Genomic DNA, 26,149 nt, shown 5'->3' on the forward strand with positions numbered 1-26,149 from the left:
AATTGGTACTTCATATGTAAGTGTTGGATCTTTTTCTCGAGCCATTGAATATAGTTTAACGCTAACATTGAATTGTTTCCACGTCCATAGCCATTCTCGGGAATATATCCGACATCTCCCTTTTGATGTATTCGTGTTTCAATACGAACATAACATAGGAAGCTATAGTACAATCCATTGACTATTGGATTCCAACCATTAAAAGTTGATTCACACATCTGTAAAAAAGCAAAATTCCAACAGGTTCAAACTATTTACTTACCTCTATGAAGACATCAATGTTAACGTGAGAATACGAACATCAGATTGGCAATACTTTAGCAGCTTATCATGTAACTTGAATCCATCATGGCACCACTTTCCATACCAGTCATCAAATTCTTTCTTTGTAGAAGGTGCCATGAACTGTGGGCTATAGTACATCTACGGCTGGCAACGTTTTAACTCTTTATCATAATTGTCCGAATCATTATAGAGATGGGGAAAAAAGCCATTTGCCTCCCCCTCCAGATCAAAACTCAATTTTAGAGAAATAAGGCAAACCACGCTCCATTGACAACGCATTTGAGAGAGGAGACGCAGGCACTGCGGCCCGCGTCGGAGTTTTAAATAATAATTAATTTTTTTTCCCATTTTCTCGCTTGTTTCTTGTGTTTCTCACCGAAATCTTTTGGTATTTTTGTGCTTTTTCCGAAAAGTTAAACTACGGCAGAACTACTTTTCTAAAATTATTTGCAAAAATATTGCGTAAAAACTATATTTTAAACTGAAAATAGCTGCGCGTTGCAATAATTTTTTAAAAAAAATGCAAAAATGGGAACTGTGCGCTGCTACTAAATCTGGTTATTTTAGTTCTAATCGGAAGCTTAATTACTTTTCAGGTGGATCGGTAAGTGAGGTACGTTAGTTTTCGGAGAATTAAAACACCAGAGACGAGCGTTAACAAAACCGCACAGTGCATTAATTTCGTGTTAATTTCTGACTGCTAACGATACCTTTGACGAACTTCAACTATTTATATCATTCCTGAAGGCATCAGGTGAAATGACATTTTGGGTTAACGACAACTGCTTTTGATTATGCGAAAAACTCTGACTTTCGACCTCAAATCTGCCTTTTTCCGAAAATGACTGAAAAACACTCTGAAAAGGCTTTCAAAAATCTTTCGTTATTGAAAGAATTTGAGCCAAATCCGTTCAAAATTTTTTCTCATTTGGTAACTCGGAAAACACTTGGAAAGCGGTTAATTGTAATCTGTTTTTCCGCATGAAAATTCAAACAATTTGTCTTTCCAAAAAAAATATCTCAGTTTGGGTCGAAATTGGCAATTCAGCGAAGATTAAAATTTTAAAAGTCAAAAAAAGAGTTGTGGTGCTCATTTTTCACAGAAACTTTTATAATTCTGGCCGTAGTTCACCGTTCAGGAAAGCCAAAATCATTAAAGAATACTTTGATAACTAAAATACCCTCCTTTTGTTGTATTAATAGAGCAATTTAGAACAAAAAACAGTGACCTCTTCACTCTTACTTTTTCGATGTATTCGTTTTATTAGTAACACATCTGAGTATTTTGAGTTTCTGGAGTATTGACAGCATGGTGAAAAACATAAGAAATGAACCAGAAAGGAGAAAGTGCCTGATGGCTGGATAAGGGAAGAGAGAACGAAGGAAAGGAAGTTTTAGGTTATTTCAGATATTAACAAAAGGACCCAAGGAACGAAAAAAGCGAGGAAAATGTGCTGAAATTATGTAATTCTTGTAGGGAATATTCCTTAATAAGACCCATAGTGGAGGGGAACCGCTGCCCAAAAATTGAAAAAAATGGAGCGCTGGTAGCTTACTGGTAGCCGCCCACGACGTGTGCGTTGTTGCCCGGCGTCGCCTGCCAGCGGTCGGCAGTTAACTTACCGCTTTGCCTATCGCGCTTTAACACCTGTGGGGGGTCTCTCTGCTTCTCTCATAAGAGACGCTTTTCTCGTCGGTGCCCCACTCTCCCTCGAATATTTCTTTGCGTCTCTCATGCCAAGTGCGTCTCTCGTCTCGGCTCCCTTTCTCTCTACGTCTCTCGCCAAATTTCAAACCAAATTTATTGATGGCAAATTATAAGTTTCTGGAGTTGTGTGGTGTATGAAGGGAGTACCCATCCTGCTTTTTTTCTGCCGTCTTTCTTCCAATCTTATCTTTATTTCTCAGCGTCCCTCACTCTTCAACACTCTCTCTCTTTCTTTCCAACTGACTCCTTTCTTTACTGTTTTTTGTTGGTAAAGCGGTATTTTTGACTTTTTGAACTGGAACAAATGGAAGCTTTTGTTTTTTGAGTTGATAAGATGTTGAGAGTTCAAGTTAAGACCCAAATTATTATTTGAAATTAGTTTTTTTGTTGAGACAAGATGAAGTTTTTAAGACGGTCGTTTGGAATAACTGAAATGGTCACTTCGAAACTGATTACGAATCAAAGAATCAAAATTTTGAGATTTTGAAAAATGTCTGAAACTTTGGTATAAAGCTGACTTATTTTTGAAATTCAGAAGCTAAAATCTTCAAAGACATTTCCATCGAGACTGAGAAAAAAATGTGAATAAAAAATTATGTGAAAAAGATTATTTATTCTAAAGTTGTAATTTTAATGAGTGATTTGTAAAAAAAAAATCTTGACATATCTTTTGATATGTCTATTGGAGTTGTTATTTTACTTCCCAAAAAAGTCTCATAAAATTCTGAAAACGCAACGATGTATTGGCTCGCTGAGTTTCCATCTAGACTGGTTTATTTTAGAAAAGTAAAAAATTTCGCCCAAATTTCAGTCTTGAAAAGTTCCGAGAAGAGTCTCCAACTACACAAAATACGCAAAATTTCCTCAGACCAACGATTCCATTGAAAATGCAATTACTTCAATGTTGACTTTTCTCTGGAAGTGTCATTTTTCAATTTTTTTTGATTTCGAAAGGGATTTTCATATACTGATAAATTACAAAAGCTTACCTTCCAGACACAAAAATACCAAATTTGAATTGGAATCCAAACTTCCAAATTCCTAATAAAAGGTTTTCACCGGCTTTCACGTAAAGACTTGTAACTACTGTGTTCTTAACTTTTTGAATCTATATTTTGAGCTCTATTTGGTCTGAATTTAGAATCCTTGAATTTTCTTTATTATATTCTAAATCATTTTTCTTTCTCATTTGTTTTTTCCTGCTCGACATCAAAATTCCTCCAAAATCATCTAATTCCTCCATTCCAGATCCCTCAAATGTCCCAACAAAACAAACCATCGCCCTCCAAAAACCGGTCCAGTTGCTCCAACACCAACGAGTTCTCGTCCAGGAGCTTCACCTCCAGATACTCCTTCTCCAGATGCTCCTTCTCCTGTTGCTCCATCAAATGCGAATCCCGTCGCAAGGATTCGGAATTCGACGATGATGAGTCCCAGAGGCTCCAGTTCATCTATGTCTTCAGATTATTTGGAACAACAAGCAGATGGTAAGGATTTTGAATCTGTGAAAAAAAAACTGATTTTGCAAAATTTCAGAACTACCAAACATCAACATCTCTGAAGAACCAACTTCTAAGAAGCCAAGGAAAATCTATCCTCAAAAATTCGATGATGGTGTGGAATATGATGTTCCAGGAGTTCCAAGCTCATCTTCTCGAGACTTCATTATGTTGATGTCCCTAATGGTGCGAATGTTTTGTATGTTTCTATTACTTCTCACGGAGACAATCTATCCTGTAATTTTCAGATCTGACAGTACCAACAAGCGAAAGATGGAGGTCATCGTTGATCATGTGTGCAAAGCTTTCTGCCCGAAGGGAGCAACAGGACAGGTGAGATTTTGATTTTTAGGGGTGAAAGGAGAAGGCGGGGGCTTAAAGGCAACCACTGTAGACTCCACTTTCTCAGTTTTCAATCGCGAATTATTTGGCCCTGTCGGGTCTATGGTGGCTTAAGCCTGTGATTGAGGCCATAGCCAAGGTTTTTTTCTGTAAAAATTGTTTTAAATTAGCTTTTCTCTTCAGTCCGGATGTTGTTTGCAACAGAAAGACATTGGTTAATTGCAAGAAACATGAGGATCGATCTGTTCCTCGAATCTTTGTTATAATCATGTCCTTCCTTTAGATCAGCATCAAAAGTTTATCACTGGACTCATCCTTATACCTAATTTCTAATTTCAGGCTGTCGCAGAACTCGCTGCCTTCCCGACACTTACCCGAGACGTCGTTATTGTGTCAATCGGAAAGTATGCTATGGAAATGGCTGAGGGAGCAATTGAGAACTTGGGAATGTTCAATATTTTGAAGACTTTTGTCTTTGCGGGACCCAACGCAAAGAAGACTAGGGAGAGGTGCCAATGCCCCAAAGAACTTCGAGGCTTCCTGTTTTGCAAAGAACTATGTCAATCCGACGGATAGAGTGATTGAGGAGCTCCAGAAATATGATGAACAATACCACGAGGAGTGCGATAATACCGATGACATCATAAAAATGTATCCCAAGTTCATCTTCTTGGTCTCTCAAGGAGGGGAAGACTACTTCTTCTCTCCGAGGGAACCCGTGGTGAAAGGAGAAGATAGATTACTGTTGGAGGAGAAAGTGAAAATCGTCAGCAAATTCAAGGATCACTGTGCCACCAAGGAGCAGTTGGCACTCGTTCGGAAGATCCTCTCAAGAGTGAAAGCAGGAGGAATTATCAACTACATCAAGGTATGTGTGTTGTTCGGATGTCCTAAGACATTTATTTTTTCAGAATGGATATTGCCATGGATTCTACATGCCCGAGTCCTTGGACGACGAGATGACAGACATCTCGGGCGGTCCAACAATATTCCCGGAATATGCTGAAGAAGAAGGTGCAGTGAAGAAGATTATGGAGAATCTCGGAATGGAAGAATCAGAGTTCGACGAATTCAGTGGAGCCAGCTGGAAACTCCCAATGATTATTGTAAGTTTGTTTTTTCTGATTGTAAGGAGGAGAGGGGATACATATCCGGTCCGTTGTTTTCTTCAAATTTAATATATGAGGTGAAAATATACGAAAATGAAGATTTCGGCAGGTTCTCTGTCTAGCTTAAAAGAGACAGCTTGAAAATCACTCTGTTTTAACATTAATAATATATTCATTCAAAACATATTTCAGATTTTGGGACTCAACAATCAAAACTCAACAATTTAGTAAGAAACCAAGTGAACAGCAACAATGAAAAAGTGGCAGTTGAAAAGGAACGTTGAGATAGGATGAGTCAATTTTAAGACAAGTTCAAGAAATTGGAAAACAAGAAAAAGGGAAAGGTAGGCGCTTCTCGGTTTCAATGCAATAGAAAAGACAGATGCTCAAGCAAAACAACGGGGAAATTTGGCGAACAAATAAAAGAAATTCTAAACAACGACAGAAAAAAGAACATTTTTATCGGAGTAATAAAAAGCAGTTGAAAGGAGAAGGTCTCGGTGATAGATTTCTCAACGTCTTTGAAGATTATCTGGAAAAACTCCATATTCAGGTTTTTCAAGAGTCCCATTGCTAAAGTCTGGAGGTTTTAAAAAAGTTTTGAAGAGATTTATAGGTGCTTTCTAAACTTACTTTATTCAGGTTCTAAGTTTTGCTTGATCTTTAAACATCCATCTCAGTCATTGTTAACCAAACATTGTCTAGAAGAAGATTTCTTCCAGTGTCTTGAGAGGGAAGCTCGCTTTTGGAAAACTTTGTGAAGGCAGAATTCGAGAAATACAGGAGCAGCAGTACTGTCTATACTATTTTGTTGCTACAGTAATCCATCAACACACTGTTACTTCTCCAGACTATTTATAGCTACCACCTCTACGATGACATGACCAACAGTAACTCATCTCAACAATAACAAGAGTCGTCACTACAGTAACCCATTTTAGAATGAAAAGATTTGTCACTACAGTATCCTGTCTCTACAATGACACGACTCCTCATTACAGCAACTCACCACTGGAATGACTCAGCACTACAGTAACCCATCTCAACAATGACAAGACTCGTCACTACAATAACTCATCTCTGAAATGACTCATCATTACAGTAACCCTTGTCTACAATGACATGTTTGATCACTACAGTATACCAATTCTACAATGACAAGGCTAATCACTACAGAAACCTCATCCCTACAGTAACCCATCTCAACAATGACAAGACTCGTCACTACAATAACCCATCTCTGAAATGACTCATCATTACAGTAACTCATTTTTACAGTAACCAGTTCCCCTTTTTTCTGAATAAATACTCAAAATTATCGTGCAATATCAGTTTGTTCCTTGTGTAATTTGTCGAGTTTACGTTCATTTTCAGCAGGATAGCTTGATTTGATATTGCAACATCCTCGAAATCATCGAATCCTTTAGAACTTTGATTCTACAGTTTCCTCTTTCTTTTCAATTGTTTCTCGTCTTTTTTCTAAAAATTCCCATACAGAAAAACCATTTAGCAATAAAACGCTCCCTCGCCTCCACCTGGGAAAATATGCTAATCGAATCATGAAGTCGCTATATAACCGTCCTCACATTTTCAGTTTTTCATCATTCTCATCCACAGAATGTCTTATTCTATTTTCCTTCTTCTTCTTTTCGCTGTCCTCGTGTCTTCCGCTCGCGGTTCGAAGAATCCCAAACCTGATCCAAAATTAATTGCATCTAACACTTTGGAAGCCGCCTTGAATGCAGCAAGAGCTGAGGATTTTGGACGGTTCAAAACTCTCGTTGCCTATTACAAAGGGCCAGGACGTAAGTTGCTTTAGGAGGACGGGCCAACTTTTTATTAACAAGTTTTTTTCAGTTTCCGATTATGATATGAGGATGTTCGCCAACTACTATGAATACATTGTGTTAAAAGCGGAATTCAACGAAGACGGACACGTGGAAACTATATGTACTACGTCGCCGACCGATCGTCTCTATTTCTTCAAATTCAACCATCATCCGAGAGTCCAACTGGATGGACCAGTTATCTTGCCAAATAATTGGGTTTTGACTGAAATAAATCATTGAGCATTTCAAACAGAGTCAGAGATGAAATTAGATTTGTTGTATCAGACTGGCCATATTTAAAAAAAAGCGGCTCTATTCCAGTTTAAATGTCCTTTGAAAACTCTAAGGTCCCAAAAAACTCTTAGACGTCCCTTAAAACACTTAGACGTCCATTGAAACACTTAGACGTCCCTTAAAACATGTAGTCGTCCCATAAAACGTTTAGTCGTCCCAAAAAATATTTAGACGTCCCTTGAAATATCAAAATTTGGTTTCACATAAATAGACGTCCCAAAACATTTTTAGACGTCCCTTCAACACTAAAAGTCACTGAAAGGGTTCAAGGGACGTATAAATATTTTTTGGGACGTCTAAATGTTTTTTGGGACGTCTTAATATTCACAACTATATTTTGGAGTTTCAAGGGACGTCTAAACATTTTAAAGGACGTTTCAAAAAAAAAGAGTTTGAAAGGACGATTGAGTGTTTCAAGGAACATCTAAGTGTTTTAAGGGACGTCTGAGAGTTTTAAGGGACGTTCTAGTTTTTAAAGGACATCTAAACTGGAATAGAGTCAAAAAAGCGATCTATCGATTGGGGCTGACACATGTTGACCACTAAAATCCACAAATAAATCACTGAAAATAGTTTTTGTTGTAACAAATCTACTTTTTAAAAGTCGAATTCCACGATAGCACTCTCATACATATCACACCTGCTTAATGTTTCTCCTTTCTTTTAAAAACACAATACTAGTTTCTAGAAAGCAGACTTGTCACGGGCCGGACCCGGCTCGGCCCGCTCGGAACGTTTTGAAACATTTTTTGACAAAATGTGAAGTTTTGAAGTTTTCTGGAAATTTTTTGAAGTTTTCAGAAATAAAGTATAGTTTTCGACTAAAAATTAGATATGCTATCAAGAGATGAATATGTATGACAATTTGAGTCTTTTTACTCTAAATTTTTGTAACTTTTTAGAAAATTTTGTTAAAAAATGAGTACCCATTTTGAATCCGGCCCGACCGGGCCGGACCGGAAAAAAATATAATGTTCAAAAAAATATTTTTTGATAAGACCACACTAATACAACAAATCTAATTTCATCTCTGACTCTGTTTGAAATGCTCAATGATTTATTTCAGTCAAAACCCAATTATTTGGCAAGATAACTGGTCCATCCAGTTGGACTCTCGGATGATGGTTTGAATTTAAAGAAATAGAGACGATCGGTCGGCGACGTAGTACATATAGTTTCCACGTGTCCGTCTTCGTTGAATTCCGCTTTTAACACAATGTATTCATAGTAGTTGGCGAACATCCTCATATCATAATCGGAAACTGAAAAAAACTTGTTAATAAAAAGTTGGCCCGTCCTCCTAAAGCAACTTACGTCCTGGCCCTTTGTAATAGGCAACGAGAGTTTTGAACCGTCCAAAATCCTCAGCTCTTGCTGCATTCAAGGCGGCTTCCAAAGTGTTAGATGCAATTAATTTTGGATCAGGTTTGGGATTCTTCGAACCGCGAGCGGAAGACACGAGGACAGCGAAAAGAAGGAGAAGGAAAATAGAATAAGACATTCTGTGGATGAGAATGATGAAAAACTGAAAATGTGAGGACGGTTATATAGCGACTTCATGATTCGATTAACATATTTTCCAAGGTGGAGGCGAGGGAGCGTTTTATTGCTAAATGGTTTTTCTGTTATGGGAATTTTCAGAAAAAAGACGAGAAACAATTGAAAAGAAAGAGGAAACTGTAGAATCAAAGTTCTAAAGGAATCGATGATTTTGAGGATGTTGCAATATCAAATCAAGCTATCCTGCTGAAAATGAACGTAAACTCGACAAATTACACAAGGAACAAACTGATATTGCACGATAATTTTGAGTATTTATTCAGAAAAAAAGGGGAACTGGTTACTGTAAAAATGAGTTACTGTAATGATGAGTCATTTCAGAGATGGGGTATTGTAGTGACGAGTCTTGTCATTGTTGAGATGGGTTACTGTAGGGATGAGGTTTCTGTAGTGATTAGCCTTGTCATTGTAGAATTGGTATACTGTAGTGATCAAACATGTCATTGTAGACAAGGGTTACTGTAATGATGAGTCATTTCAGAGATGAGTTATTGTAGTGACGAGTCTTGTCATTGTTGAGATGGGTTACTGTAGTGCTGAGTCATTCCAGAGGTGAGTTGCTGTAGTGAGGAGTCGTGTCATTGTAGAGACAGGATACTGTAGTGACAAATCTTTTCATTCTAAAATGGGTTACTGTAGTGACGACTCTTGTTATTGTTGAGATGGGTTACTGTTGGTCATGTCATTGTAGAGGTGGTAGCTATAAAATAGTCTGGAGAAGTAACAGTGTGTTGATGGATTACTGTAGCAACAAAATAGTATAGACAGTACTGCTGCTCCTGTATTTCTCGAATTCTGCCTTCACAAAGTTTTCCAAAAGCGAGCTTCCCTCTCAAGACACTGGAAGAAATCTTCTTCTAGACAATGTTTGGTTAACAATGACTGAGATGGATGTTTAAAGATCAAGCAAAACTTAGAACCTGAATAAAGTAAGTTTAGAAAGCACCTATGAATCTCTTCAAAACTTTTTAAAAACCTCCAGACTTTAGCAATGGGACTCTTGAAAAACCTGAATATGGAGTTTTTCCAGATAATCTTCAAAGACGTTGAGAAATCTATCACCGAGACCTTCTCCTTTCAACTGCTTTTTATTACTCCGATAAAAATGTTCTTTTTTCTGTCGTTGTTTAGAATTTCTTTTATTTGTTCGCCAAATTTCCCCGTTGTTTTGCTTGAGCATCTGTCTTTTCTATTGCATTGAAACCGAGAAGCGCCTACCTTTCCCTTTTTCTTGTTTTCCAATTTCTTGAACTTGTCTTAAAATTGACTCATCCTATCTCAACGTTCCTTTTCAACTGCCACTTTTTCATTGTTGCTGTTCACTTGTTTTCTTACTAAATTGTTGAGTTTTGATTGTTGAGTCCCAAAATCTGAAATATGTTTTGAATGAATATATTATTAATGTTAAAACAGAGTGATTTTTAAGCTGTCTCCTCAAAATGAACATACCTCTCTAGAGAGTGTCCGTGCGAAAAAGTTGGTAACTACAAAAATGAAGCTCTACCTTTGTTCTGTATGGCTGATACATAATTTACATTGTTGGACAGTTAGTTTCACTAAGACACTCTCAAAAATAGACGTTTTCAACTGGGAAAGGCCAAATAGTATATCTTACTGCACGGTACTCTATTACCAACCTGCTGGTTCAGGAAAGTTGCAACTTTCTTTTGAAATCCTTCCTCTTGTTTCTCTTTGTTTTCATTGGGCCAGTCTCAAATCCTGGATTTGATTTCTCGATCTTTTAGATGATTCATGATCAGTTTATGGTGTTGATCATTCATTTTCTCCCAATTCCCATTCCCATAAAATAAAAGACATAAAACCCGTTCCCATCGCCCACATGAGCACTCTCTTCTCTGACCATACTTTCTCGCCTCCCAAGAATGGTTTAAATACCGGCCTCCTCAGGAAGAGGAATCGTCAGCTCTTCTCGTTCCTTTTCATTCACTTCTTTTCTAAGCCCTTCTCGTCACATTTCTGATTTTAGGATATTTTCGCTGTCATGAGTGTTTCCTTGTCTCTAACTGTATTTGTGCTTCTTTTTGGATCAGTGGTTTGCGTACCAGTAAACAATGAAGTTGACGAGGAATTCAGTCCGTACCACGGCACATGCGTCAAAGTCCTTGATACTCTTCAACAAACTATTGCAAAACGAGATGCAAGTCTAATCATGGACCTTTTCCCAGAGGAGTTTTTTTACTTGGGATGCAATTCGACTCTGTTGCGGGGTGAGAAAATGAAGAAAAGAATTTAAATTTTACAAACACTATACTACAGATCAATACGCTCAATCGATGTCAGTTCTTCCCAAAGAGATGACTGTGTCCTTCCACCCCCGATATCACATTGCTGTTGGTACCCTGGTCGCTTGCAACGCGGATATGGCTGTTGAGATGGAGGAAAAAGTTCTAGAGATTGGGAAAAAAACAAAGCACTTCATGGTCCAATTTCTCGTTGATGGACTCAGCTCAACCATCTTCAGAGCAAAACAATTTGACTGTGAAATGAAACCCGATATTTTCTAGTTTACTTTTTTTTAAAATAAATATGTTGATTTTTCATTCTCGATCAATCATTTTAGATATTCTGATTCTGAAGGGGAAAACAAAAAGATAACATACCTCCATACTGTAATTCTTATCTATCGTGATGCTGTTCACTTGCTTTTCAACTTCTCTCACCTTATTTCCCCTCCACCGTTTTCTCGGCAAATGTTGTCTACAAGTTGGCCTTTCCCGTCCCTGTTTTTCATACTATGTTTTGAGTGTATTACAGGGAAATTCTGATGAAATGTTGTTTTTCACACACCTGCTCCTACAGCAAAACAAGGTGGACAAGTCGTCAGTAGTGCTTCATTTTTACTGTTTCTTCAGATACTCAAACATCCAAGAGAGTTATAGTCATTTTAGGAGGATAGTTCAAAGATCGCACTATTTAGTACTGAAATTGGACGATTTAAAGGAGAAGTGACTTTGTCAATTTGTAACCTGCTAGGAGATGTCCTTGAAAAAAAAGTTGTCGACTGCAAACGTGGAATTCTTTGTTTGGTATGTTTGATGCTTCAAAAATTTAGATTTTGAGACAATCAGTGATTCCATGAAACCCTTTCAAAAAATTGTATATCCCACTACACGCTACCGTACTTACACTGTAATTTGTCATATTAATTTGTCATATCCTCTTAATCTGAAATATATCGAAACTCTGTGCAAACCTCTTTTTTTACCTCCACCAATGGTGATAAGGACTAAAACACAGGATATGAAATAAGTTATATAATAGAATTGAATTTTTTGTTGTGGATAAAAACTACCTTTGTTTCAGTTATCTTCTCTATCTTTCTCACTCTTTCATTTTCTCTTCCTACTAAGGTCATAGAACGTCTGGTGACCTCTGCCTATTATAATGTGTGAATGATGGCACGGTGTTGGTAAACTCGTGTAACCGGATACCCTCCTCTCGATTGGATACATTTAAATAGAGCGTATCCGGACATTGCAACAGACGTAATCTGGAGGGATGAGATGGGAATATGGTTTGAATGAAAAAGGAAAGTCCAGTTGCTCACCTAATTGAAATATTACAGGGTTTCGAAAAATCTTTGACAAGGATGACTTTCTCTACTCAGAGTGAAATGTAAGGATACCGGCAGCTGGCTGCCACAACTAATATGAACCGTCGGTTGGTGTGTCGGTTGTCCAAGTGCTCTAAAATCTGTCTCACCCTGTATGGCAATAAGAGAACGGTTTTTTCTTACAAAATCATACACCATACTGAAAAGAATGTAAATGAAAGTTTCATGAATGAAGTTTTTGAAAAAAAACTACCTAAAAATTAAAATTTTTGTCTGATTATTTTGTACACCTAAACTTCGAAATTTATGTTTCTCTTTTTCAGTACGCTTTCCCATTAGTTTAGCAGTGATAATTTCTTCCCTTTCTCACCTCATCTTTTTTAGCAAGCAAAACTCGAATCATATCACATTTTTTATTAGTGTGACAAAGACATCAATCATATTTCAACCGTCTTTGACCTTCATAACTTTTATGTTCTAATTGTGAAGCAACTATTATGCTTTGGCGGCTTTTCTAAATCTTTTTGTGTGCCAGTGTACTCTCTCCTCCTCCCCCAGATCCTCAATTTAAATCTTGCTGTTTTTGGAGTTCATGTGATTGATGATAAGGGAGGGAAGCAGAAAAACGAGGAGTTGGGTTGAGGGATTGAAATTGTATTAAAATTCGAGTTTAATATTTTTAGAGTACGTTTTTATTTTTATCTGGTGTTAGCCCTCTGTCCTTCTTGTTTTTGTATCAATTTCAGTTTCTCTCATTCGACACATTTTTCATCATTACCGCTAAGCCTCCGCCGGTGACTCAGTGTTAGCCCATTCATCCCCACATTTCTAAGATGATTTTTTTTTTCTGATCAACTGACTATTGGTGCTTGGATCTGGGCGGAGCTTCCCTCGTCGTCTACGTCTCTCTGCTTCATGGGCCCAGTGTATCAAGTACGGTCCATCCCAACTTGTTGAGTCAGTCGTTTATTGCGCAACACTATCGACACCTGCTTTCGTCTCTCTCCTCCTTTCTACTTCCTACTGTATGCTTCGATTCGATATGGATATGGATACCCTTTGGGGTCAGGTTGTTAGCATCTTTTCTCTCTCTCTCTCCGACTGGAAAAAGCAAAATTTTATATCTCATTGGAAGCTACTGTAATGACGCTGTTTCTTGTTGTATTATTGCATCTCCTCTCAATTTATAAGTGAAATTCTGTGCAAACCTCTTTTTCTTTCCCTCCTCTAACAGTAACTCATACTAAACCACCGAATACACAATTTTCTATCGAATCCTGTATATACATGTAATCGGATAGATATTTTTGTTTGATGAAAAAATTCTTTGTCTTTCAATCGTTTCTCCGAATTTTTCTAACCTTTCAAATTTTTCACATTCTCCTCCTACTATTCAATTTTCTCTCAGAAATGAGATCTATGTTTTTAATCAGCTCTGTGAATGGTCGTTGAGTTGTCCTCAGTTTGACCTTGATCGGTAAAATTTGAAGCTCATGTTTGTCTTTGTGACAATGCTTATTTCATGTAATTAGTTTTTACTGATCAATTCTAATGAATTTTCTCTCTCTAAAATAACTTTACTGTGTTTTTTACCTTCTTAATCAATTTCTTAGGAAAACTCGTTCTCCGTCTAGCTTTGTACATTCCCTGTACGAAACGTGTCAAACTACTAACTAACTAAAATTTCAACAACTTAATCTACAAAGCAGTGTTTCTGTGCTGACCTTGTTCCACAGATTTTTTCTCAACTTTTGTACAACTGCCTTGCGAAGAAATTCGATAAATTTTCTACCACTCTTGTACTCTTTTTATGTAGTCAGACTGTCTGCTCCACATTTACCGGACCTCATTAATTCAATGTTTTCTGTGCTAGAAACACTCACTCCGCCCCTTTGCGGCGACCATGTCGATTTCTTGCGGCAGTGTTCAAAAAATTAAACGCACCGTTGAAATGGGAATGAGAATGGCCGCCGCGTGAGGGCGGGGCAAGCTTTTCTTGCACAGAAAAAACAGAATTCGTAATATGTAATGAGAAAAATTATGTAAAAGCTGTTTTTCGAACATTAACGCACGGATAACATATGAGAACATGTATTTTTCCATTCGGCCAGGCTGAACTTTCTATTGGTTCAGCCCGGCCCGTTCGGCACGGACTTTTTCAAATGTTTTGAAATTTCCGAGTTAAAGTGCTTAAATTAGCGTACATATTCATCTTTGGATTGAATTTTTTACATTTTTTTTTGTCAAAAACTAGACTTTCTTCAAAAAAAAAACGAAGAAAACATTTATATTTTGGTTCAGAACGGGTCGGGCCAAGCCGAGTAGGAGAGCGATGTCCCTCCTCTTTCCTGCATTGGCTGGCGTCGTCCCCTCTCGTCACCCACCACTGGAATGACGATGCGCCCTTCCCCGCCACTGTTTGTTTTGATAAGAGTGCAGAAAAGAGAGAGAGTGGAGGAAATTAATCACCATTCGGAAAAAAATAATGGGTTTTTCGTGTGAAAATGAGTATTTACTACAGTATGAAAAGAAAGGCGAAGAGCAGGGGAGATAAAGAACAAAACACGGGGATTTAGAAACGACCTTTATAGAATTTTTTGAAAAATAGTATGGGTTTTCGTGAATGAAATATATATTTCTGAAATAGAATGAAACACAGAGCACTGTAATAGATACATTTACAGTACCGCTCAAAAATGTATTAATTTTTGCTTTTTTCAGTTGAATTTGCATAAAACTAACTGTCCCACAAAATAAATTTTTATGGAATCAAACACACCAAAAATAGAACTCCATTTTTGTAACTGGCAACAATTATCCTAGAAAGTTACATATCGACAAAGTAATTTCTCCCTCAAACTGACCCATTTCAGTGAAAAATAGCGATTTTTGAACTGTTCGCTTAAATTTGTCATAAATCTCTAGGAAGTATCCGTACAGAAAATTTGTCAACTACAAAAATGGAGTTCTACTCTTGGTCTGTTTGATCGAAAAGTATTTTGTGGGACAGTTAGTTTTACTATGACAGACTCTTATAGAGGTGCTAATAAGGAAGACCGGTATATCGGGGATATTGAAAAAGAAAAAGATTTTGAATCCAGATGTTCTGATCTTAAAATCCAAATTCGATGTATGTTTTTTTACCGGTTCATTACTCAAGTTCAACTCAGCTTTGCCCTAAATATCACGGCACCGGGAGATAGCTATCGGCTCGGTCAGCCATCCGTAGTCGAGGGGTGAGCGAACCGGTCCGGGATACACACCACGTAGGTTCGATACTCGCCTGTGCTAATTTGTTTTGAATTTTTTGAGCAGTTATTTCAAGTGAATCAAACCAAAACTCTGAACGACGTAGCACACAGTAACAAATACCTACGGCCGATCAGCAAATTCTTCTATTGCCTTGTCCACGCCATTTGATGAACATCGTTCAAGCGTCACCAGGATAATTCCAAACGTCCAATGCGCTGTATCTTTTCAATGTTTCTGAAATGTGCTATCACGTGAATCGTTCTCTAATTCTTTGCGTAATTCTCAAATTGTTTGCAATCTCAAATTGTTTGCATGTCACTTTGTTGTTAAACCTCCGTATTCGAATATCTCGCGTTTAGCTCTCATGCTACCGTCACTGAACCGAAGAGGTCAAACAAAAAAAGAACAGATTCCAAGCATTTTTTCAATTTTTTCGTAAATATTCTTTGCCGTACAAATATTCCATTTGTTGCTTACTACTCTTTTTTCTTCTACTTATCCGTTTCCCATATCTACCAAAAATTTTCAGAATCTTCGTTCAACTCTTCGTTTTTCAACTCAATCGAAAATGCAATCAACATCTATTGTTCAAAGCGTTGATGACCAATCTGGCCAAGTGAGTTGCTATTTCTATTCAGAGAAGGTCGCATTTTTCATTTTTCCTATCTATTAGGGGTAGCAGAAAATGCAAAAAACTATTTTTTATATATACTCACAAAATAGTTTTTTGCTTCCTTTTCTGCTACCTTGTCAATAGGCCCATAACTCTAACTATTTTACCCCTTTTTACCTTTCTGTTCTACTCCCCGTTTGCTCCCATTCCCGGTTATCTATTTCTTTCCCCTTTTATTAACCATCTCTTACATGTAACTCACAAAATGAATTCATTTTCACGTGTAAGTGGTATCCACCCTTCGATGAAATAAATAAATTAGTCAATTTCATTATGTCCTCACTCGACTAACTGAATGATAGGGGATAAGGGATGATAAACATTGTCTGCTCTCTATAGTTGTTTGAATTTTTTAAACCAAAGTCCCCTCTTTTTATAATTGTTTTCTTTTATAAACAAATTCACGTTGTAAAAATATAGTTCTATAAAACTCCAAATAATACGTAGTTTGCACAAAAACGTTCATATTAAAAGCGGAATCATATGCAGAAGTATAACTTTTTAGGTAACTGTTATACAGAAGACTACTTTTCACAATATCACATAAGTCTTATGAAAAATTGAAAACTACAAAAATTAGCATATAGATTTGATCTACACTCTAAAATTTGGCGATACGGGAAAACAAGTGACTTCAAGAAACACTTTTAAAATCATACTTGTCAAGGCGCGGGCCGGGCCCGGCCTTGTCAGCAAAATTAAAACCAGGGTGATTGGCAACGAAATTCAAAATTTTCTCGAATTATTGGATTTTTTACGAGAAGGTCTAATTTTTGAGTATCATTCAGAATAAGTACAAATTCTAAGAAATCATCAAAAGTGTTCACATTTTCAATGAAAAATTGAAAAAAATGTCTAAAAATTGGTTCATTTTTGGAAGCTGGGCCTCCGGGCCGGGCCGAGCCTTGACAAGTATGCTCAAAATTGATTATAATTGAGCAACTATATTTAGTTAAAAATTACTTGATATAATTTTTGTTAGAAAATCGAGAATAAAGGACATAAGAAGTTTTCTACTTACTACGGAAGTCCTCCAGGTGACCGCGGAGTTATGGAAAGTGACATACACAATTGGAAAGCTGAGAAAGCGCTGATTCCACATGTATATTCAGTTTTTGACCTCGAGGCCTGATATTCGAGGAAAACAAGGTCAAAGTTAGGAAAAATGACAAATTATTGCCTTTCTGACACGAGAAAAAATGTTGAAATTTTTTCTTGCGATAATTTGTCATTTCTCGAATACCAGACCTCGAGGGCAAAAACTGAATATTTATTTTTTCTCATCTTTCCAATGATATAGGTTCCATAACTCCCCCGGCGGCCCGGGCGGCTGGGAAGAAAGGTCTACCAGTGGTGTGTAGGATGTCATTTGCCCTCATTTTCCCATAACAGATGTTTAATGCGGTACCTACATCACCCTGATATTGCACTTCGGCTGTCACTTAAACAATGAACTTCATAGTTTGTTTGAATTTTCCAAGAATGATTGATGACGATCGATAGAACAGTTTCTTAATACAAATGGAAGAAAAAGAAGATGCGATGAGACATTTTGAGGGGCCTAAAGAAAAGAAACCTTAAAGATCGTATAAAGACAATTACATTTCAGATCTCTGTAATCAAATCAGTAATAAAAACAGACATGATTCTTAATTTTAATAATTATTAATGGAAGAAGTTAAATCTACAGAATCAATTGGAACTCGCCAGACTAAAGATTCTTCCTCTTTCCGGGTTGTGATTTTTAGATTTCTGGTACACTTGAATATTCAATGTATTGATGGAGATAAATTGATTATTGATAGGTATTGCATGTGCGTTGGAAACTTGTCGAGAATTTTATTTCAGTTTTACCAAACGTAAAACATATTTTTAAAAGATTTTCCGATTGGAGTGACTATCTGAATATGTGTATAATCATTTGTAGCAGGTTACTGTGTGTACATGTGTTTTTGACAGAAGGACACCACTCTTCTCTGTGTTGTGACTAACACAAAGTAAGCGGTCGCCCCTTTCCCCATATTTGGTCTCTCTCGCCAAGTCGTCCAATACCTAACGACATCATGGATGTTAGTTCAAAATACCTATCTTTAGAGCAATCAATCAACTGTTAGGATATTTTTCAAAAAAGTTATTCGAGGAAAATTTTTGGCCTTGCCCAGCCGCCCGGTTGACAAGTATGATTTCGTTTGTTCAATGATTAATTTCAGAGCTCATCAACCAAAACAATGGCCACTGCAACTGGTGGAGTGATCGACAAGAAGGCTAAGCATCAAGAAACGTCTCCCCAATCTTTGCAACAAAAAGATAAATTGATAGCTGTAGTCGGAGCTGCAATTAATGGTCTGTCAAACGTGTTGCTCAGGGGTGTCACCCTAGACCCAGCAATCTTTTCTGAAGAAATAAAGGCAACTATTGAAAATTCGTTGAATCACTTGGCAAAAGTTGTTTCTTCACAAGGAATTGGACAAAACGGATCAAGCGGATCTACAATGGAGCACGAATTCACGGCCAGCCCATCACCAATTCCAACGGAACATTTGGATGGAAGCAGAGGAACGACTGCTGAGGTAAATCTAGGAAGCATTTTTTTAACGCCAAAAAAAAATTACGTGTTTCTCTATCCGTATTAATAGAATTAGGTTTGGAGGTAGGTCCCAATATTCCTGATCTTACCCTAGAAAAGCAAGCCTTGTAAACCACAAGAAGCTTCTCTGTTTCAGTAGCTGACACTATTTTGTATTAATTTTTCTATAAAACTACAAAACATCAATGGGGTCTGTCTTCCAAAAATATAACCGTATTTTCTCAGATCGACCGACAGTCTCTAATAAGCCGGCAGTTTCTATTGCCCGTCGTTAGACAGAAAAGTTGAAAAACAAACCGGCATGCCGTGTAATTAGAGAAAAAAGAAAGGATACGATACTTTTGTGTACTGTCTTCAACTTCAAAAAAGTTGAGTGGAAGGAAAACGTTTTTGAACTTGTAAAATCGAAGACAACAAATTATCCTGGTACTATGGATTGCAAACTGTCAACACTTTATAATTCCACGCTTGGAAAATCAAAATTCTAATTAAATACAGATTGCTGACCAACCCGAGACATTGCTCGTAGAAAATGAAAATAGAATGGAGCAGAACGACAATCCAGATGTTGATGTCACTCTCCAGGCTCAGGTTGTTGAATCTGCTAAAAATACTGAGCAGGTTAGTTTTCTATCTTCACTTATTTCTCAAAGTCAGACGTTTTGAACTAAAACAGGCAAAATATGATATATTTTTAGCCGATACTGTATGTAACTGTGTTTTTTTAAATTTAGATGTAATAAGTATCTAGAATTGAAAAATCGTGAGGAATTATGATAAAAAGGTGTAAACCACTAACACGGGAAAATGCACTTATTTTAGGTGCAGACTGATAATATCCCACAAAATGATGGAGTCGTGGATGGAGTGGAACAAATCGACAACAGTGGAGAGCTTGAAGTGGAAAATATTGCTGTCGGAGTTCCTCATGTAAGTGAATCAAAATTAGCAATATTCTCGCGGCCGTGGTTGTCAGTAAAGACGCCTAAAATTCAAATTTGTTGAATATTTTCGCTGAAAAAGTTCTTTTTCTCGACTATTTAGTTGAGTTTGACCAAACAAAATCTAAATGGATCCTCAGAATATGTACACTTTCGATGTTCACGTGCTCTACTCATTGAACTTGTTTTTCCCACGGAAATCTAAAATTTCAGTACTGGTTCTTTTCAACTTCAGTTTTTTCAATTGTTTCCAGCCCTTTCTTTTGATAAAACGGATGCCAGTCCTTTTGTTGTTCTTAGCACTTTTTGAATATGAGTACTTTGCATCTGCAGTCAAAACATTCCTTATTCTTAGCCCAACAATTCATAGCGTTATGCTCCTCTCCTCATCGATGACATTCTTTTCTTCCCTGATTCTGTATTTTTATTTGCTTCTCTTCGTCCTAATCATCATTTTTACTTTTTTTTAAAATGACTTTGATTCCTTTAGATTCTCTTCAAGTCGACTGATGGTCTCTTTTGGCTCTCCTTCTTCATTCAGTGATTCTGATTGCTACAGTTGAGTCTGTACGATTGAGATTCATTGACTCTCTTTGAACAAAATTTATTACAAACTGATTTCCATAGTAAATGACAATTTCAATAAGTAGAGTCCGTGAACTAGGGTGCTAGGCCGGGTTTCTATATCTCCGCGGATACAAAAAGTAGATACTTTAAAAAGTTTTTGCGAACATCATCATATCAGTTTTTTGATGAAACTCTTTTAAATCGTGTCTTCAACTCTGAATTCAAATATTTGACGTGAAGTTTCAAGTTTTGATTACAGTACCGCAATGAAAAATGCCCAATTTTGATAGTGTTATTCGGGGACACCTGATTGTGCAATAAACACCGTCTAATTGCCGTCTAATTAGAGAAAACACGGTACTTTTGTGTACAAATAGTCTTCAACTTCAAAAAAAACCTCCTTCCTAGATATATAATCCCTATTCACTGACTATTTCCATTGATGCAAAAAAAACGAAATCCTATGTTTTTGTTGCAGGAGCTCGTCGAATTGGAGGACATTCAAGTTGAACCGAGTCATGAGCATGGCGCCAAGGTTAGTTTTCTGTTTTGATTAAAACCATCCATACCAGCTTTGCACATATTATGAAATCAATTTTATGTGCTAGAGCGCTTTCTCCGTCTCATTGCGGTGGATTTGCCCATTTCTTGAGTAAGTGTTCAAAATTTGAACGCAGCGCTGAAATGGGAGTGAGCGCGGGCGACGAGTGGGGTCGGGACGAATTTTTCTTGCACAAAATATTGAATTTATAACAAAAACTTGTGAATTCTTATGATTAGAATGAAGACACCTAAAACCTTGATATTGAGATCCAGATACAGTACCGGCCAAAAATTAGTCATATTTCGGTTTTTTCAGTTCAAAACGTCCAATTTTGAGAGTGTGTTGTAGTAAAACTGACTTTCCCATAGATTAAGTTTTTATAAGGTCAAAAACGACTAAGAGTAAAGTTCTGTTTTTATAGTTGGCAACTTTTCTGACCCTTAGAGAATTATAGTGATTTTAAGTCAACATCTCAAAAATTGCACTATTTCGATTTTTTCGAGCTGTTACTTGCTAGGGAGCGTCTGTACAAATCAGTTATCAACTACAAAAAAGGACTACTACTCTCGGACTGTTTGATCCCATAAAAATTATTTCGTGGGACAGTTATTTTTACTATGAAACACTCTCAAAGTTATTCATTTTGAACTAAAAAAGATGAAACTACCCGCTTGTTCATAAGTTGGATGCCCCTCCTACAAGAAATAAATAAAAAAGCATGATATATTTTTGACCAATTATCGAAATTGATGTAAAATCACAAAACCTTGTTTTGAAGGAAATCGTGGAAGCTGAGAAAACCCAAATTGAAGAAGTTTGTGATGTAGAGCTCACCAGTACATCTCAAAAGAAGGCCAAAATCGACAAACATAACTTATTGAATTATGCCAATCTTGAAAACGAGAATTCTGTGAAGACATATCAGATGCAAAACTTTGAGCACCATTTGCTACTCCAAAAAGCATATGATTCAAAGAGAAAGAATGAAAATCAGGTAAAATTTTTTACTTTTTTCTCATATTCGTTCAGTTATAAAAGAATTTTGATCTCCATTAAATTGAAAACAATAAGTAGTACGAACTTATGTATTGTAATGACATAAATGCATACATTTTCAGCCACCGACACCACCAAATTTGAGCCTGGATGAGTCGTCTTCGATTCTCCCCATTGAACAAGAAGAACCGCAAACGAACGGCAAGGAGTCAGAAGCAGGGAATAATGATGAAATGGACACTGATGATGGAGTGCAAAAGATGGAAATTGATGAAGCCACTGTCAATGTGAGTAAAAACAATTTGTAGATTGCTTTTTTTAAGTGCAAAAAACACAATATAAAAAAATTCTAAGACTAAACACAAAAAAATATTAAAAACATACCTGACAAATCTGTTTGTCCACTTTGCTGGAACAAAAGAATGAGGTGTAAGGTTTAGTTTATGCAAACTTATTAAATTTTGGCGTGCTTCGGCAGAGATTCAAAATAATGAACCGACATTTTTTTGCCGCAATCGTTGCTTTCTTCTCAATTTTGCATTTAAAAAATTGAAGTTAATGATGCACAACTAGATATTTATAGAATTCAAAAGTATACCGCAAAACCTGTAATAGAGGCGTACCAAGCGTTGTCGGTTTGCAGCGGTATATCTTTGTTTTCAATGAAAATATCAAAAAACTGCTAATTGTAAAAAAAAATAGCTTAACACTCATAGAATATTTCTTCAGTTGAAATAATTTTTATATCTTCAAAGACAGACAAAATAGAATGCTCCAAACTCTTGCTAGCGGGTGTGCCTCTATTTCATGTTTTACGGTAGTCTAAAATTCAACTTCATCGGTAAAAATCTTATCGAAAACTCCAAGATTTCGAGTTTTTAGTGTTTAAATAGTTTTAGAAAAACTATCTTCAACATCAATCTCATTTCCAACACCCACAAATGACCAGCTTTCAAGAATCTTGTTAATATCAACTACAGATCAAGTGACCAAATCCAAATAAGTGACGCACTCCAGATTAGTGACACATTAGAATACTGTTGAGTTGAAACAAACTAGATAACAATAACTTGAGTATTTGAGAATTTTCGTTCAGAAAAAGAAACAGCAGGTCACTGTATTCACAATCTGATTTTTGATAAAAATTGTACCTTTTCAATACTCACTAGAAGAGGTCATGGAATCAGTTTCGAAATATGTTACGTGATTATTAGAAAGCTAAGAAAACATTAGTTCCAAATATAAAAACCTTTCGTCCTTTTTTTGCTTCTCTTTTTTTTAACTTTTACCGTATTTTTTTTCGAATGCCAGACTTTGAGGGCAAAAACTGATCATACATTTGGAATGTACGTTTCCCCCCTGTCCAGTAATATCTTTCCAGTGAGTCACAACTCATATTTCCAGACTGACTCCATGACCTTTCCTAGTTAGGTTACAGGAAGAAACATATTTCTTGCTCTTGCTTTTTCTGCGTATTTTTGTCGGCACATCAACGCTGCCCAGCTCAGGAACTTTATAGCTGAAAAAATTGCGAATGTTTTTGATGACTTGCAATAGAATTTCCCACATATTTCACTGTTCAAATGTTCAAGTCTTTGGAAATTTTCACCAAACATTGTTTGAATGTCCTTCTTTCACTTAAATTCAGAATCTTCACTGGTTCAAAGTTGTGACACTAGTTCATCTCAGCTATACCAGTCCAATAATACTCTGTGGTACTTTGAAAAAAATAGAAAATTCTTAGAGGTTTAAGGTTATAACAGTTTGAAAGAAACAAAAGTCTTCAGCTAAAAATGATGCGGTTTAAAAACACGTTGTATAATTAATATCAATTTCCAGGCCACTACATCTCAGCGTGAAACGGATTGCTGTGAAAAAGAAGGACTGATGTATGAAGTTTCAAATTTAATGTGTGGCAATATTTCCGGAGAATGTCGTATTCGCGAGGGTCACGAGTACTACAAGAGCGAATCATCCTGCTACTGTGCCCCGTGCTTCAACAGTCAGGAAATCAATCCGTCGGACAAGGCAGAGTACCGACATGAAGTACACATCAAAAATATCAAGGAGGAGATATTAAGATGTGTTCTCTGCAAAAGGAACTGGCATAAAACCTGTTACTTTGAAAAAACAGGGATCGCTTTCACTCCACACAAAAATGCTCTTTTCATGTGCACCTGCTTGATTGGTCCCCTTGAAGAGATGTCAACAGCAGAAAGCATCAAAGAAACCCGTCTGAGTCAAGACGCAGAGAAGGACGTCAACATGAAGCTCCAAAGGATGATTCCGAATCTGAAGAAGGAAGAGCACGTGTTGATAAGAGAGCTCAGCTACGTCCAAGCGGAGGCTCTGATAAGCAGATTACGGTTTCCGGATTATACATTGAAACAATTCAAAGAGCTTTATGGAAACAGCGTTAAATACAGAAAAAGGACACTCGCCGCCTACCAAAAGAAAGATGGAAAAGTGCAGTTGTTTCTGATGATCTTCCTTCAACAATACAGGGACTTGCAAAAGAAAGAAGGAAACAACTGGCAAGTGCTCCAATATTTGGACACAGTTCCCCATGCACAGCGGCCTGGTGGAATGCTTTCTGGTACGGTAATGAACTCCGTTATGTACCAAGTGAGCCGCATGGGGTACGACAAAGCTTTCGTGTGGGCTAAGCCACCTCAGCAGGGAGATGATTATGTGTTTAACAAACATCCAAAAAGTCAAGAAATGCCAGATCTAAATAAATTGCTGCTCTTCTACAACAAATCTTTCGAACATGCTGAGGCAGCTGGAGAAATCGAAAATGTTGAAACTTTTGAGGAATATTTCAAGGACAAGAAACCCATCACTCTATTCGACATCCCCATGTTTCATAACAGCCTCTGGGACATCATGATTAACTGGGCGGATTACACGATGAAAAAGGAAAAATTATGGAAGAAAGGAACACCGAAACACCAACAGATTATGACAGTGATGGAAATATATTTTCAAAAACATAAAGAGGACAATTTCTTCATCGTCTTCAAAAATAACAATGACAGAATTGTTGAGGACGAACCAGAAATGATTCCTGTAGATGCAGGAAGAAAACCAAAAACTGCCAGCAAAATCTTTTCGAGTCGTGATGAATTCCTCACACTGTGCGTAAGGAACAATTGGGTATTTTCTGATGAGCGCCACGGAGCATTCTCGACAGCGGCTATCACCAAACACTACACTGACATGAAGAAAAAGGAAGAACTAGCTGCAAATGCCTCAGCTGCTCTAGTTCCTCTAGCGAGATTGACACGAAAAAGAAGAGCTTAAAATAGTAAGCGTATAGTATTTATACAAAGATAATAGTGTGAATCATTTTGATTTTTTTAAACGTAATCTTTCTTTTTTCAGATTATTTTCGCTCAACGCTTTTCCATTGCCCATCTTCCTATTGTAATCTGCTAGTCACTGCGCGCCTTCACCTTCAATATCTTATACTTGGACATAGTATCCCTTTTCCCATTTTCTGGCTACTGCTATTCTCCTGAGCTTTTCACCAACTTCTTGTTTTTGTAAAACTCTCCAACCTCCATAACTACTGAAATTTCTTTCATTATTTTGCTCCTATTAGCCCTCTACTATTGTTTTTTTAATAAGTAGCTACGTTTAACAAAGTAATCTTATTCTCCCGTTTTCCCATCAATTCATTTTGTTTATCAATGTTTTTATTGTAATGCTTTTAATTAGTGGCTAGTGAAACACCAACAATCAATGTTTTAATGCTAAATAGCATAATTCGGCTGCATAAAACTGAGCTAAAATTATTTAAACGGGTCTTACCTAATTTTTATATGAGTACGTAAATCAATCTCAAAACTCCATTTTTGTAGTTGAGAACTTTTTTGTAGGATGTGTACTCAATTGAGTTTCATTAACCATTGCATTATTGTTAGTAGTTTTTTGTACTAATTTATTTACTTTGTTCTTATATTAACCCATTTTCAAACATCAAGTTTCCCCTCCTCTCTAATCGTCATTTTCCCACTCTATTTATTAGACTTTTTCCCTTGCTTTTTGTTTTTTTCTGTTAGCGTAATAGTAGTTCTTTGCTTCTCTTTTTTTCTAGCTTCGCCCCATTCTTCCCAAAAGGGCAGACGCCCATTTATATTCATTTTATTACTTATATTTCTCTTCCAACCAAATAATCGAGCTACCCTCGCCCGTCCCCTCACATTTTATTGATATACTGATCTATTATCTAATAAATTATTGTTGAAAAGAACAAAAAAATTGTGTATCAATGATGACGACACACAATCCAATTTGACGACACATTCCAAGTACCAAAATTCATATTGAATGGCGCTGTTTTTGAAGAGGTGTTGGACGAAGTGAACATTCTTTGGTGAGGAATCT

General features: G+C 36.8%; 5 protein-coding genes across 5 annotated transcripts; 4 read left to right on the plus strand and 1 right to left on the minus strand.

Annotated features, from left to right (window-relative positions):
* Nucleotides 1–266: 266 nt before the first annotated feature.
* GCK72_022089 (uncharacterized protein) lies at nt 267–5,171 on the plus strand (the record flags this gene model as incomplete). The annotated part of the gene is made up of 7 exons (XM_053734650.1): nt 267–286; nt 3,242–3,480; nt 3,530–3,825; nt 4,174–4,238; nt 4,300–4,702; nt 4,746–4,940; nt 5,136–5,171. 7 exons carry the CDS (start codon nt 267–269, stop codon nt 5,169–5,171), a joined length of 1,254 nt encoding a protein of 417 aa, XP_053578216.1.
* A 1,390-nt stretch (nt 5,172–6,561) lies between these two features.
* GCK72_022090 (uncharacterized protein) lies at nt 6,562–7,012 on the plus strand (the record flags this gene model as incomplete). Its single annotated transcript, XM_003091366.2, has 2 exons — nt 6,562–6,748; nt 6,801–7,012. The coding sequence occupies 2 exons, from the start codon at nt 6,562–6,564 to the stop codon at nt 7,010–7,012; spliced, it is 399 nt and encodes a 132-aa protein (XP_003091414.2).
* A 1,131-nt stretch (nt 7,013–8,143) lies between these two features.
* GCK72_022091 (uncharacterized protein) lies at nt 8,144–8,567 on the minus strand (the record flags this gene model as incomplete). Its single annotated transcript, XM_003106828.2, has 2 exons — nt 8,144–8,328; nt 8,381–8,567. 2 exons carry the CDS (start codon nt 8,565–8,567, stop codon nt 8,144–8,146), a joined length of 372 nt encoding a protein of 123 aa, XP_003106876.1.
* A 2,061-nt stretch (nt 8,568–10,628) lies between these two features.
* Nucleotides 10,629–11,151, plus strand: GCK72_022092 (uncharacterized protein; the record flags this gene model as incomplete). Its single annotated transcript, XM_053734651.1, has 2 exons — nt 10,629–10,854; nt 10,904–11,151. 2 exons carry the CDS (start codon nt 10,629–10,631, stop codon nt 11,149–11,151), a joined length of 474 nt encoding a protein of 157 aa, XP_053578217.1.
* A 4,869-nt stretch (nt 11,152–16,020) lies between these two features.
* Nucleotides 16,021–25,063, plus strand: GCK72_022093 (uncharacterized protein; the record flags this gene model as incomplete). The annotated part of the gene is made up of 8 exons (XM_003106983.2): nt 16,021–16,068; nt 18,336–18,695; nt 19,211–19,333; nt 19,535–19,642; nt 20,699–20,755; nt 21,543–21,758; nt 21,883–22,047; nt 23,600–25,063. 8 exons carry the CDS (start codon nt 16,021–16,023, stop codon nt 25,061–25,063), a joined length of 2,541 nt encoding a protein of 846 aa, XP_003107031.2.
* Between the last annotated feature and the right edge of the window lie 1,086 nt (nt 25,064–26,149).

This window comes from Caenorhabditis remanei, chromosome X (genome assembly GCF_010183535.1).
Source record: "Caenorhabditis remanei strain PX506 chromosome X, whole genome shotgun sequence".
Classification (NCBI taxonomy): Eukaryota; Metazoa; Nematoda; class Chromadorea; order Rhabditida; family Rhabditidae; genus Caenorhabditis; species Caenorhabditis remanei.